The sequence below is a fragment of the Mercenaria mercenaria genome, chromosome 5 (genome assembly GCF_021730395.1).
Source record: "Mercenaria mercenaria strain notata chromosome 5, MADL_Memer_1, whole genome shotgun sequence".
Lineage (NCBI taxonomy): Eukaryota > Metazoa > Mollusca > Bivalvia > Venerida > Veneridae > Mercenaria > Mercenaria mercenaria.
In genome coordinates this window covers 72,103,625-72,119,032 of record NC_069365.1, presented here as the reverse complement: position 1 = coordinate 72,119,032, position 15,408 = coordinate 72,103,625, and the positions used below count along the sequence as shown (strand labels likewise).

Here is a 15,408-nt window from a genome sequence, read left to right as displayed (position 1 = left end):
ATAAAGTAAAATGCGAGGCTCTTTCGAGCATCTTATTCATTTTATTCAGCGAGTTTCAATTCAATGTGGAAAGACACGTGTACATGTAATTTTTATCACATGTAAGCCTTTCCTGTTGAAACATCATCAAACCTTAATATACATACATTTATGTAATTATTGAAATAGACTTGATGCATTGTTTGCTTGCGTAACGGGCTGAATCACAACTCGTGCCTAGTCGGATGTAAAAGCTCGTAAGAGTTCTGTTTATTTGTTGCAGTCTTGCCGACTCAAAATAAATCAGACTAAGCCGGACAATTTACGGCATAGGACAGACATTACCCATTTAACCGGTAAACATGGCGGACGAAGTTGCAATTTTGACAGCTCGTGCAATTCAGGCTGTAATTGTATTTTTGTTTTTAATTGATTTTCTTAAAAAACTAATAAATAGTGAAGAAGTAACATATTTAAATCTTTTTACATTCATTGATGCTGCTAAGATTGCTTGACATTGAAAGTAGGGGCAATGATGTAATACCGTGCAATGCTATTTTAGTGGGTGGGGTGAGGTCCATGAAGACATGTGAGCCTAATTTTGATGGTATCATTTCGCCATATTTGATGTATAGAAGAACAACGGTTTTTAGACATGAATTGTGAACTTCACAAAGAAATTAGAGTAATGGCAGCTTGGTATTTTAATCATTTTTAACTGTGTAGGGCTTACGGTTCATGTACAGTGTTTGAGACTGCCCCTCGGGTGAATTTTCGTTTCATGTTTTGAGACCACATAGGCCTTTGTTTTTCATATATTGTATACCAAACTGTTTAGAAAGAGTAGAAGTGTCATTCAAGATAGGTTGTTTTGTTCGGTACAATAATATTTCTCTTATATTACATGTACTTTGCTTGTCCACATTCTCTTTTGTAAAAAATATCAAACTTCTTTTTAAAAAATATTTTGACATTAGGTCTATACTTATTGTGTGCCTAACATATTTCTCCAGGTACTCCCATTGTTAAAATTGCTACAATATATCTACATTTCAAAAAGTTGCAAAAATTGCAAAACGAAAGTGAAAGTAGAGCTGTCAAAATGACAAAATACTCCTATATTTCAGAAAATATGTAAGTTAACCTTATTTCAATACTGCGAGTACCTAGATAAATATGTTAGAGACATAAACAAAACAATTTAAAGAAAAAATACTTTTGAAAAAGAAGTTTGATATTTTCTACAAAATAGAACTGTGACATCGAAGTACATGTAATTTTTGACAAAATACTTATTCTCAAAGAAGCTTACCTTTGTAGAATGTATTCCCTACTTCCTTTGAACAATTCAGTGTACTTAACAATTCAGTGTACTTATAATAAATAGTAACAGTCTTTGAAGAATAAATTTCCAAAATCAAAATTCACCTGAGGGGTGGTCTCCAAACACTTTACATGAACCTTAACAGCACTGTCATCTTTGATTTTCAACACTTCACGAATACACTAGTATTACTTTTACCCTCCTGCACATTTCTTCTTTATGAATAATTAGTATTAGATAGTATATCTGAAGTTTAACATTTGTAGACATTGTCAGTGAAGACTAGAAAACAACTGTCGATGTCATGAATGATTTCATTTTTGCAATTATTATTATTATTATACATAAAGGTTTTCAATCACTGTCCACATGTTCAAAATATCCATCATGCAAGGTCCTGAGTTCTTTTTTACAGGAGGGACAAAAAACTGTTAAAGACATAACAAGTGACACAAAGAGTCAATTATTGAGTGTATATTCCTGTCTTAATATAGCAAAACTTAGTTATTATACATCCTTTTAATATAAAATAAGGCAAAGTCTCAAACACAGCTTGTGGGAATCAGAATTTACATTTTTACAAATTTTCTTGAAATGAAACGTTTCATTGCTCAAAAGAAAAATGAAAATTTTGCAAGGAATTACTCACATAAAAAGTTTAAGTTTAGTGTTACCACACTAATTTCATAACGAATGTCATACTTTGCAAATTTATATGGGTGATGACATTTGCTATTTGTCTGGTTTACTATGAAGTTTACTTTTGGAATATTTATGACATACTTTTCCAATTTCTTTCCAAAATATATCTTTGAATAGAATATAACTTTTTCTTGCAACTGACTGGAAACCTCTTTTAGGACTTTTGAGTGATAAATAATTTTGAGCAATAGAATGACATTCACTGTTCACTGCATAAAATATCGCAACCCGGTGCACTAACTGCACTTTGTTCGCTGCTAGGTAGCTTCTGGTGAAAGTTTTACAATGTATAATCCATCACTGTGTGAAAGTACACTCATGTTACCATAAAGTGCGATTTTGAAGCTCTTTAAGTTCAGTATTATTTTGTAATACAGGAGGCCGAGATAGCAGCACTAGAAGCAGAGATCTCCCAGTTACAGGATCCACAGAGACTGCTGGCCAATGGTATTGTCTCTCCCCAACTTGAGGCATTACGTGTTGAAAATGCTAAACTAAAGTTTCAAGTTTCACATTTGGAGAGGGTAAAAGCTTGGATTTTTTCCCATTAAAGACATCACTTAATGCATTATTATTGAGATTAGTATTTTTTAAGGCCAAAATTTAGCACTAATCCTTGTGACAAGCAGTATGTTTTCCCAGTTTTCCAAAATTTCAAAGCTAAAGTTCCCAAAAGTAGACAAAAAAGATGTTTTCTTCTATCTATCAAGACAGTACCTATCAAAGTTTATGAAATACTTGAAAGACAATGTGCTTGTGAAGTCATTACTGAACCATATCAGTTCCTTCTAAAATGTAAAAATTTGATAAATGATACCACTTTAACAATGCCCAGTTTGGATGTTTGAAATTCTTCGTACTATTTTTATGTACCAAACATACAGCTGAACCTAGACAACTGTTGGGGGAAAATGGTCTTTAATTGATCATTGCCATCACCAGTGCATTACGGTTAAAGTTTTCAGACAAACAAGCTGCTTAATGTCAGTATATCTCCTTAATTACTGAACCATCACATAAAGGGTTGGTCTTGATAAGGGGCAGACATCAGATAGGTTTGGTTCTTGGTCAGAGATGGTCAAATATTGTAGTATTTTATAGAAAGCTTCTCAATTTCACAATGTTTCTTTGTACAGGTATCCCTTATATCCCTACTTCTAGCCACTACCACCATCCATTACACCCAGCTCCCCTCCATTGTTTTTACATTCCTCATACTAACTTGTATCTTTATTTTTTATGAAATTCCCTCATACCCACACACCTTCTCTACAGATCTGTTACCGCCTTATCTCAATACCCACACACCCCTACACAGACACACTCGCGCACAAAAAAAGACACACGCACACATTTTTTTTATACATCTGTCAATCTTTTATACCTATCCCAACCTTACTTATAAATGTAGCTGATACAGATTCTTAGTATCTCTGTATTTCCAATCCCCAAACACACACGCACTACTACCCTTCAAAAATATTTTTTAAAGTTACACACACAGACACACACACACACACACACACACACACACACTAAAAACAGTGTACATGTATTCTAAATGTCACTATTTTCCTCCACCTTACATCCCATATTGTTCTTTTTCTCTGTATTTTTGAATAGTTGTATGTTAAAATGTACATTGTAAAATGAAAGATAAAAGGGTTTTAAGAAAGTTTTTTTTTCTAACTATAGAATATAGAGAAAGAGCAGCGTCGTAGCCCTGATCACATGGTCAGTATAAATCAGATAGTGACTGACGTGTTTGCACTGGCCATCCGTCAGGCCTTCCCTGAAGTTGAAGATGCTGCCATACTTATACAGAAAGGAAAATTTGCGGACTATCAGTGTAACAGTGCAATGAATATATGCCAGGTAAAGTACATAACTCTGGCATACTGATCACTGGCCACTTTTCATAATTCTCAATTTCTGTATAATCATTTGACATGCAAACAAGAATTTCAGTTTTGTCAATGAAATGGATATATAATACTAAATTCAGTTAAAATTTGGTTAATGCCAGGGCATCAGACTTTGATGATGCTTAACATGTCATTTATCATTTTCATGATTTGCAGAAGCCTTGATCTTTTAGGACATCCCTGATAAATGTATGTATGGAACCTTAGTCCTAGTAAAATATGGTTATGCAGCCACTGCAACACTATTAAGCCATTTGAAACCGGAAGTTTCCTGCATAATATTGCTTCAGTAAATAATGTCATGTTTGTCTATTGCCACTGTGGCTGAGTGATAAAGGTTGCTGTATTTCAATCACTTGCCTATCAGTTCTTTGAGCCTCACTTGTGAGAAAGCCCTTTAGCTGCCTTGCCAAAGGTCAGTTGTTCTACCCTTGTTGCAACTGGTACCTGAATTTATGCTTTAACTTAGAATCCAACAAAAACAAATAATATTTATATGCCTGTGTGAACAGAACATTGTATATAAGCACTTGCACTGTGCAGGCAACATTCACAAAAATTGCAGACCTGTTAACCTGAGCAGTTAGTAATACTCTTTTGCTCTTTGAAATACTCTAAATTGTAGAAATTGACATTGTCCGCTCAGTAACTTGAGCAGTTCAAAGCCAGTGTTCACCAAGCTAGGTCAGAATGTTTATAGGCATAACATCTCAGCCAAATTCAATAATCAGCGATATCATCTTATTATCTGAAATTACTTAAAACTGTTGAAATTGGTTGTATTAGCTTAATAACATGGTCAGTCCTTAGCCAAAGTTCACCAAACTTTGATAGAATGTTTGTGGGCATAAGTAGTATTCCGTAGGTACACAAATTTCATGGATTTAAAGATAGAATTGGAACTTTATTATTTGGACTTAATTTCATGGATGAATGCAGCCGCCAGAGTCACTGCATATGTATGATTACACAGTAATAAGATGTTAAGTATTTGTTACAGAAATTGAAAGCCCTTGGTATTAAAAGTACACCACAAGAAGTTGCCAACAAAATAAAGGACCAGCTACCAAATGTGGACTTCTTTGAGAAGGTAATAGTATTGTATTTTCAATTTTGAATTAATTTGATACTTCTTTTTTATGCCCCCGAAGGGAGGCATATTAGTTTTCAACTGTCTGTCCGTTCGTTAGTTTGTTCGTTTGTTCGTTCGTCACAACGTTAACTTTTTGCATGAAGGCACTTTACTCGCGAACCACTGCACCCAGTACCTTCAAACTTCACGTGCTGATAGTACTTATTGAGTACACGACCCCTACTGACTTTGGGTCACCAGGTCAAAGGTCAAGGTCACAGGGGCCAATGTTTACTTTTTGCATGAAGGCACTTTACTCGCGAACCACTGCACCCAGGACCTTCAAACTTCCCATGCTGATAGTACTTATTGAGTACACGACCCCTACTGACTGGGGTCTCCAGGTCAAAGGTCAAGGTCACAGGGGCCAATGTTAACTTTTTGCATGAAGCCTCTTTACTCGCGAACCACTGCACCCAGGACCTTCAAACTTCACCTGCTGATAGTACTTATTGAGTACACGACCCCTACTGACTTTGGGGTCACCAGGTCAAAGGTCAAGGTCACAGGGGCCAATATTAATTTTTTGCATGAAGGCACTTTACTCGCGAACCACTGCATCCAGGACCTTCAAACTTCACCTGCTGATAGTACTTATTGAGTACACGACCCCTACTGACCTTGAGGTCACCAGGTCAAAGGTCAAGGTCACAGGGGCCAATGTTAACTTTTTGCATTAAGGCTCCTTACTCGCAAACCACTGCACCCTGGACCTTCAAACTTCACCTGCTGATAGTACTTATTGAGTACACGACCCCTACTGACTTTGGGGTCACCAGGTCAAAGGTCAAGGTCACACAGGCCAGTGTTAACTTTTTGCATGAAGGCACTTTACTCGCGAACCACTGCACCCAGGACCTTCAAACTTCACATGCTGATAGTACTTATTGAGTTCACGACCCCTACTGACTTTGGGGTCTCCAGGTCAAAGGTCAAGGTCACATAGTCCAATGTTAACTTTTTGTATGAAGGCACTTTACTCATGAACCACTGCACCCAGGATCTTCAAACTTCACATACTGATAGTACTTATTGAGTACACAACCGCTACTGACTTTGGGGTCACCAGGTCAAAGGTCAAAGCACTGCGGGGGCATTTGTCACCATTAGTGGCAGCTCTTGTTTTGCTTTTTTTTTCACGAAAATCTTGTGAGATTCTTTTTTGTTTGTGTCGTATTTGCTATAAAAAAAAATAATAGTAAACTTTTATTGCATGTTTTATTCTGGTGTGTTTTCAGTATTGATGACAGATTTGACCAGTTATTAGTCCTGTCAAAAATATATGAAAGTATTTGCAGTAGATCTTGTTGCAAGACTGAATAATTATGATAGATTCATATTGTTTTGCCTTTCAGAATGTGAGACGTATCGTACTTTTTTCTCACCTATATTTTTTTTTACATGTTAACAAACTTTCTTCAGTGAAAGCTCATTTCTTTTTGAGTTACACAAATATTTTGGTGGGGGTAGGGTGGGGAGAGGACTTAGATATACCCTTGTCCTTCAGTCTGTCAGTCCATTTGTCCATCTGTCAGAATTCATGCCATGCATGTCTCAAAAAATATTTGACATAGAGTCATCAAGCATCAAAGTATTGTTATTCAACATGTGAAGCTGGCACTTGTTTTGTTTAGCTCACCTGTCACAAAGTGACAAGGTGAGCTTTTGTGATCGTGCGGTGTCCGTCGTCCGTGCGTGTGTGCGTGCGTCCGTAAACTTTTTGCTTGTGACCACTCTAGAGGTCACATTTTTCATGGGATCTTTATGAAAGTTGGTCAGAATATTCATCTTGATGATATCTAGGTCAAGTTCGAAACTGGGTCACGTGCCATCAAAAACTAGGTCAGTAGGTCTAAAAATAGAAAAACCTTGTGACCTCTCTGGAGGCCATATATTTCACAAGATCTTCATGAAAAGTGGTCAGAATGTTCACCTTGATGATATCTAGGTCAAGTTCGAAAGTGGGTCACGTGCCATCAAAAACTAGGTCAGTAGATCTAAAAATAGAAAAACCTTGTGACCTCTCTAGAGGCCACATATTTCACAAGATCTTCATGAAAATTGGTCAGAACGTTCACCTTGATGATATCTAGGTCAAGTTCGAAACTGGGTCACATGCCTTCAAAAACTAGGTCAGTAGGTTAAATAATAGAAAAACCTTGTGACCTCTCTAGAGGCCACATTTTTCATGGGATCTGTATGAAAGTTGGTCTGGATGTTCATCTTGATGATATCTAGGTCAGGTTCGAAACTGGGTCACGTGCGGTCAAAAACTAGGTCAGTAGGTCTAAAAATAGAAAAACCTTGTGACCTCTCTAGAGGCCATATATTTCATGAGATCTTCATGAAAATTAGTCAGAATGTTCACCTTGATGATATCTTGGTCAAGTTCGAAAGTGGGTCACGTGCCATCAAAAACTAGGTCAGTAGGTCAAATAATAGAAACACCTTGTGACCTCTCTAGAGGCCATATTTTTCATGGGATCTGTATGAAAGTTGGTCTGAATGTTCATCTTGATGATATCTAGGTCAATTTCGAAAGTGGGTCATGTGCCATCAAAAACTAGGTCAGTAGGTCAAATAATAGAAAAACCTTGTGACCTCTCTAAAGGCCATATTTTTCATGGAATCTGTATGAAAGTTGGTCTGAATGTTCATCTTGATGATATCTAGGTCAAGTTCGAAACAGGGTCATGTACGGTCAAAAACTAGGTCAGTAGGTCTAAAAATAGAAAAACCTTGTGACCTCTCTAGAGGCCATACTTGTGAATGGATCTCCATAAAAATTGGTCAGAATGTTCACCTTGATGATATCTAGGTCAAGTTTGAAACTGGGTCATGTGCCTTAAAAAACTAGGTCAGTAGGTCAAATAATAAAAAAACCTTGTGACCTCTCTAGAGGCCATACTTTTCATGGGATCTGTATGAAAGTTGGTCTGAATGTTCATCTTGATGATACCTAGGTCAAGTTTGAAACTGGGTCAACTGCGGTCAAAAACTAGGTCAGTAGGTCTAAAATTATTAAAATCTTTTGACCTCTCTAGAGGCCATATTTTTCAATGGATTTTCATGAAAATTGATCTGAATGTTCACCTTGATGATATCTAGGTCAGTTACGAAACTGGGTCACGTGTGGTCAAAAACTAGGCCAGTAGGTATAAAAATAGAAAAACCTTGTGACCTCTCTAGAGGCCATATTTTTCATGAGATCTTCATGAAAATTAGTGAGAATGTTTACATTGATGATATCTAGGTCAAATTCTAAACAGGGTCACGTACCTTCGAAAACTAGGTCAATAGGTCAAATAATAGAAAAACCTTGTGACCTCTCTAGAGACCATATTTTTCAATGGATCTTCTTGAAAATTGGTCAGAATTTTTATCTTGATAATATCTAGGTCAAGTTTAAAACTGGGTCACATGAGCTCAAAAACTAGGTCACTATGTCAAATAATAGAAAAAACGACGACATACTCAAAACTGGGTCATGTGGGAAGAGGTGAGCGATTCAGGACCATCATGGTCCTCTTGTTTTGTTTGTGGGGGTGGGGGGCGTGGGGGGGAGATGTGGGACACTACAGATCTTCCGTTGTATTTTAAGCTAGAAAAATGTTAAAAGTTTTTGTTGATGGGACTTCTAAATTAACAAAACAGAAAAGTTAGCTTATATTTTTCAGCTTGAGGTTGCTGGACCAGGATTTATCAATGTGTATTTACGGAAAGACTACGTTGCTGAACAGGTCAACAGCATATTAAGGAACGGAGTCAAGCCACCAAGAATTCTGGCCAAGAAAAGAGTCGTCATTGACTTCTCTTCGCCTAACATCGCTAAACAGATGCATGTTGGGCATTTGAGGTAGTTACTGTCAATCTGTTTATAAGAATCACTCTTCAGACATGAAAATTGTTTTTATTTGGAGTGGGATACAGACAAGATCCCTCCACTACTGCTCAGTTTAACCAGTTTGGACAAAATCCTCCCTTTGAACACCCGAGTAGGGCGGTGGGTGGGTGGGATTTGGTTGGCATCCAAAAACATGTGTGCTGTCTTAAGTCGAACAGTTTTCATCCGATCTAGACCAAGTTCGATAACCACCCAAATCGCCCCAGGTACTCTTGGATTATTTCCCTTGAATTACTCGAAGAATTTGCCAGTTTCGCCTTGTCCGCTCTTAGTTTTCTTGCTGACAATATTTGAGGGCATAATTAATATCTTGGCCAAGTTCAGTAACCACCCAAATCACCCCATACGCTCTTGGATTATGGCTCTTGAATTACTCAAAACTTGCAAAATTAGCCTTGTCCATTCAAACAGTTTTGTTCCGATTGTCAATTTCATCCCACATGGAACTTCACAAATACCTTGATGCCTGGCCACTTAGCTCAGTAGGGAGAGCATTGGTCTACGGATCGCAGGATCACAAGTTCGATCCTCTGGTGGGGCATATGTTCTCCGTGACAATTTGATAAAAGACATTGTACAGAATCCAGGAACACTGGTAAGGTTAACTGCCCGCCGTTACATGACTGAAATACTGTTGAAAAATGGCGTTAAACCCAAAACAAACAAATCCTTCTTACTCCTTTTTTTGGCGGTGTTGACAAGGCATACAACATCAACATTATTACCTTTATGATACATACCTGAATATTTAGACACGTATTATATGACAGTCTGGCACTCTTGTTACCGTATGTATCCAGCTGTTCACTTCATTTTGTTTTAAATTAATAAATGTCATCTTAAATCTTGAATTTTTTGAAGAATAGGTAGAGCTATTGGAACGTGTGTCCATGTCAGTGTTGGCGTCCTGATGTTGTTTTTTTATGTAAGCTGGTATCACTTGTGGGAATGAATTGAGACTTCACACATTAACTGACGTACATTGCACAGAATCAATTTTTTTTACAAAATTATGCTCCTTTTACTACTTAGCAGTTTTTGGTTTAAGATTTTACATGTTAACTAGTATCTCAGTATCCATTAATGAATTGAAACTTAACACACTTGTTTTAACTGTTATGATCTGTAGTGCACAAGTTTCATAACTCTGCTTTGTATTTTTACAAAATTATGGCCTTTTTTCGACTCGTATTCCTTTAATAGACAAGGCTGTTTAAAAGTTGGGCTTTGCTGTTCTTCCACAGCTCTTGTTTCATTTCTGTTTCAGCTTTTGTTTAATTTTAACCTTTTTATTCATTATAATTATAGTGGGGATTAAATTCTTCATTCATTTGCTGTGAGTCTTTATTCACAGGTTGAAATATGTTGCAAGTCTTAGAAAAAAAGAAAATGAAAGTAGTGGTGTTCAGATCCAGTTAGTTCCTGTTCACATTTTGTTCATAATGGTCCGAGTTGACTGTACAGTTGTAGTATTTGAACAGACTTTAAATTGTCCTTGAATTCAATGACAGGCCTTTTAGACTTCTTGAAGTAAAAGTATATACATAGGAATGTATTTTGATGGATCATGAAATTTTCTTCGAGATAGCCATAATTTTCAGTGTTTGTGGTCATTTAGCCCTGACATCTGTGTTAAGGATAAAGTTGCACATAACTTTTGAAGAAGCGAGTGAGAACTATTAAAAAATCAAGGAAAAAGGACAGTTTAAGTAATCACTGCTGCAGTTTGAAAAGTGCACACATGCATTTTACTTTCCAGGTCAACAATTATAGGTGAAAGTGTAAGCCGTCTGCTGGAGTGGGTAGGACATGATGTTCTACGTTTGAACCATCTTGGTGATTGGGGCACCCAGTTTGGTATGTTGATAGCTCATCTTCAAGACAAATTCCCTGATTACGTCACCAAATCACCTCCCATTGAAGACCTTCAGGCTTTCTATAAGGTAAGGATTAAGATCAAGAAATATTTGGTTTTATTGGTCTTACATCTTTTGTTTTGCTGGGTTTGACATTGCATCAATGCAATTATAGGTCATATGGCCACTTTTCAGCTTTGATGATGAAGACCCCAGGTTTCCCTAGATGCATTATTTCATAATGGGCGAGCACCTGAGGAGAACCAGTGACCTTCCATAAGCCAACTGGATGGCTTTCTCGCATGAAGCTCTAACCCACATTGGCGATGGGCAAGTGATTCCAAGCCAACAACCTTAACCACTCAGCCATGGAAGCTCCTATTGGTCTTACGGCTGTTAGTTTGATTCTCTGGAAAGGCCAGTGTTCTTTGTGATAATATGGCCTGGGATTTTTCAGGACTGGTCCTGATTTCAGACTTTTGACATCCAGAATATCTCTATTTAACTCATTTAGAAAAGGAGATTTCAGGCTTGAGAACATAGATTTTTAGGCTTTAAAAAAATTGACTAAATCTCAGGTCTGAATATTTAAGATATAAGGCTATTTCTGACATTTTAATTCAGTTTTTCTTGAAAACCCTGGTTTTTAGATTTTGCTGTATTGTTAGGAGACATTTATTCAGAAGTTCCAGTCAGCAAACTTTATTTGCTAAGGAAACCTGGAAAAGCTATATCATTGACTTTATGAGATAGTTGTTATCTGCTTCAGGAATCGAAGATACGTTTTGATGAAGATGAGACATTCAAAAAGAGGGCATACAATGCAGTTGTCCAATTACAAAAATATGATCCAGATCACATGAAAGCATGGAATCTCATTTGTGATGTGTCTCGAAAAGGTTTGAAAATCAAATAGAAATTTGTTCGACATTGATTTCATTATGTCCTTGTTTTTTTTTAGCTCGACTATTCGAAGAAAAGGGGAGCTATCCTACTCGCCCTGGCGTCGGTGTGAGAGTGAGTGTCACACAAATGTTAAAGTTTGCGTACCACCCCAAATATTTTCAAAGTCCATTGAGATATTGCTTTCATATTTTGCGTACTTGTTTACCATCATGACCCCGTTCTGTAAAAAGAAGGAGGCAACTCTATCAAGCATTTTGACTGAATTATGGCCCCTTTTTGACTTAGAATAAATGTTAAAGTTTGCATACCACCCCAAATATTTTCAAAGTCCATTGAGATATTGCTTTCATATTTTGCATACTTATTTACCATCATGACCCCAGTCTAAAAACGAGGAGGCAACTCTATCAAACATTTTGACTGAATTATGGCCCCTTTTCGACTTAGAATATCCTTATTGTAATGTTAAAGTTTTACTCATTGCTTATATTATACTCTCAAGCACTGAGAATAGTCGAGCACGCTGTCCACTGACAGCTCTTGTTTTCATTACATCTAAAGTGACATTAGATTTAATAGTAATCACTGTTTTATTTTTACTGATGTTCTTGAGTAATGCCACTGTCAAATTGAAATTATCACGAATATCAATATGAATTATATTGTAGAACTTTGTGAATTCTTATCACTGGGAATAAGGCTGTTAATTTAGAACCCCCACATCCCTATACATCTACAATTAATTTGTATATTTGATTAGTTTATAATAAATACATTTCGTTAGGATGTTAAACATTTAAAGTAAAGATAAAAAGATAAAATAGAATTTAGTACAAGAGGGCCTGAAATATTCTTAACAGTAAAACAAGAATTTATCAAGGACACAAGCAGAGGAGCAAATTGTTGGAGTCATCCATAACTTTGAGTGACCCAGACTTTGATACAATAACAAATTTTCTTCGAAGAAATGGCGATGCATAATAAAGTTACAATTGTGTTTTTGTTTTTAAAGGTATCATAGATGTTATTTGCGTGAGACTTTCAGTATGCTGTTTGTAAATGGCATATTTGTAGAAACAACCAAGACGTTTTAAACTTCTATCTAATTTATCAGATCTGATTTTATAATATTTTCTTTTACTTATATTTGAAATAATACCTCACGTTTCTCTCTGTTTGCCAAAACATTTCATTTTGACCTCTGAAGTTGCTTAAAGTTTTTTTACATCATGTACTCAAGACTATCAGTAGCAATGAAGAATAGATTGAAATAGAAGAACCAGGTATCATGTTTGACTGATTTTACTACTAACTTTCGATTCAGCCATGGGAATTCTACAGAAATAATAACATAATATACAGCCTTGTATGGATTGCTTTTGTTGGGCCTGTGTGCTTGAGTCATTGTTACTGTCCGAGCAAAATAGTGTTCTGCTTTGTGTCTGAAGGCTAACAAAACACAATTTATTACATATATTTACAATTTTGTTTTCTTTTTCTGTCACATTGATTTATTTGATCTGTTACTGCACACATTTTGAGGTAATAGATTTCCAAAACTATAAAATCCTCAAGTGATGGCAGCTGTTTGAATAGCAAATGCTTTTCGCAGGCATCTTCTGGCAAAGAGCATGTTTTTTGCATGATAATATGACATGTGTAAAAAGATTGTAGGGAATCAAGATTTTTTGACCTCTTGAATTCTTGGCTTTTGCGATCAGTTTGAAAATTACTTAATATCAATTCAGGTGTTAAAATCTCTTTGCTAAGGTATTTAAAATAGCAGAGTGATTTCCCTTTTCAGAGTTTAAGAAGGTTTATGACAGGCTTGGCATAACAATTGTTGATCGAGGAGAGTCCTTCTATCAGGAGCTCATGAAAGATGTGGTTCGCGACTTAGATGATAAAGGTAGGTTATAAGTAATAATATATATGTTTCAGTACCTCAACATTATAAGTCTCAATGTCACAAGTTAGGTCCTCAGGCTACAGGAAATGGTTTAGAGGCCATGGGCTGGGTCTCTGGGCTAGAGATCACATCTGTGGGCTAGAGGTCACTAGTTTGGTTCCCCAGTTTAAAGTAGTAAGTTGGGTAATATTTAAACTATAGCCTGCAGGCGGCAAGTGATTCTGCCTTTGCGACCAGTGCAGACCAAGATCAGCCTGCACATCTGTGCAGGCTGATCATGGTCTGCACTGTTTGCTATTCAGTCAGTAAATTTTCAATGAACACCCCTTTGAATAATAAATGGTATTACCCAAATTGAATGATGGACCAGTCCATTTTAGAAATTTAGCAGGCTAAGGGTTAAGGTGATGCTTTGGATTCTTTTTCTTTTTGTCCCCCATACAAAATTTGTCTTAATTTTAACAATAGTTTGATATAAAAGAGAAAGTAATAGATGTTAAAGTAAATAAGTGCTTATCAAGATGCCTCTTTTTCTACAGAGAAAAAAACAAACAAACACAAAACATCTATTACAGTATAGTCATTACAATGAAACAAATGTTATATAAGAGAAAGTATAACTGCTTCAGTTTTTGTAAAAGTGTATTTCCTACTTGGAAAAACTGATGCTTTGGTTTCTGAGGCCTCAGGTAGTGAGGTTGTTACCTATTATTAGGTGATGGGTTAGTGCCTTGGGCTAGAGGTAGTGTATCGGTCCCTATGTTTAGGTGATGCATTGGGCCCTGAGGCTGGAGGTTAGTGTGTTTTATCCCTATGTGTGATTTATTGTATTGGAACTTAAGACGAGAAGTAGTGAGTTGGGTCCTGATGTTGTAAGTATTGTGTTGGTTCCTCGGGCTAGAGGTCTGGTTGATTTCAATGAGATGCAGGTTATAAGTTTCTTCTCCAGGCTAGAAGTTATGAGCTTGATTCCCTGGCTAGAGGAATATTCTCCTTGATAAAATGGGGAAACTGGGGAATATTTACAGATACATGAGAAGAACTAGTTCATGACTGAAACACTGATAAAAAAGTATATAAATCCCTCATACAAACAGAATAAGTTTTCTACAGTTTTGCTAATAATGTAACAGAATGGAATACTGTTACAGGAGTATATCAGACCCTCATATGAGCAAAGAAGTTTCCTGCAGTTTTGTTTATGATGTAATATGAAGTTTTACACATAATGAAAGAAAATAGAAACCTCGGAATTGTCTGAAATTAAGTATGATCCAGATCAGATAAACACCTAGACTCATTAAGTAAAGTGTGTGGGAAGTATCTTGATTGATTAAATAGGTCCCATTTAATTATCAGCAGATTTAGTGTAGGGAAATGTTGGCTTTTGTGCTAAACAAGATGTGTTGAAAGTTTTATAATTCTCTGTTAACTAATAAAGTCAAGAGTGAAGTTTAAGAACTTCTTTGGGTCCAAGAACTTGGGCAGATACCATATCAGAGTCGATTTTTTGTGATAAGCTCAAAAACTAATCAAATTATTCCTGTTACCACCATTGGAGTTCTTAAAAATGATGTTCTGGTAGAATGTAATTGGTGTTATCTTTTTTATCAGTATCTTTTTGGTATTCACCCCTTTTAACAGTTAATGGTAATGTCCAAATTGAAAGATGGATAAGTTCATTACAGAAATTTTGCAGGGAAAGGCATAAGAGTTCAAGGAAAAACATTGTTGTAGAAGGGGGATCAAACAGTAATTTGTAGCATTCAAG

At 36.3% G+C, this 15,408-nt stretch overlaps 1 protein-coding gene across 2 annotated transcripts in view; it reads left to right on the top strand.

The window, feature by feature from the left end:
• Positions 1 to 247: 247 nt before the first annotated feature.
• The window catches only part of LOC123557589 (arginine--tRNA ligase, cytoplasmic-like), a 252,954-nt gene continuing 237,793 nt past the window's right edge, over positions 248 to 15,408 (top strand). Inside the window, exons 1-8 of one of the 2 annotated variants that reach the window (XM_053543910.1) lie at positions 248 to 386; positions 2,383 to 2,529; positions 3,701 to 3,880; positions 4,931 to 5,020; positions 8,740 to 8,918; positions 10,726 to 10,909; positions 11,592 to 11,721; positions 13,533 to 13,637. In XM_053543910.1, the coding sequence (XP_053399885.1) occupies positions 342 to 386; positions 2,383 to 2,529; positions 3,701 to 3,880; positions 4,931 to 5,020; positions 8,740 to 8,918; positions 10,726 to 10,909; positions 11,592 to 11,721; positions 13,533 to 13,637 (1,060 nt within the window). In that variant the 5' untranslated portion in view covers positions 248 to 341. Of the gene's footprint in view, positions 387 to 619; positions 665 to 2,382; positions 2,530 to 3,700; positions 3,881 to 4,930; positions 5,021 to 8,739; positions 8,919 to 10,725; positions 10,910 to 11,591; positions 11,722 to 13,532; positions 13,638 to 15,408 lie in introns of those variants that run through there. The other variant, XM_053543911.1, reaches the window with a different exon arrangement.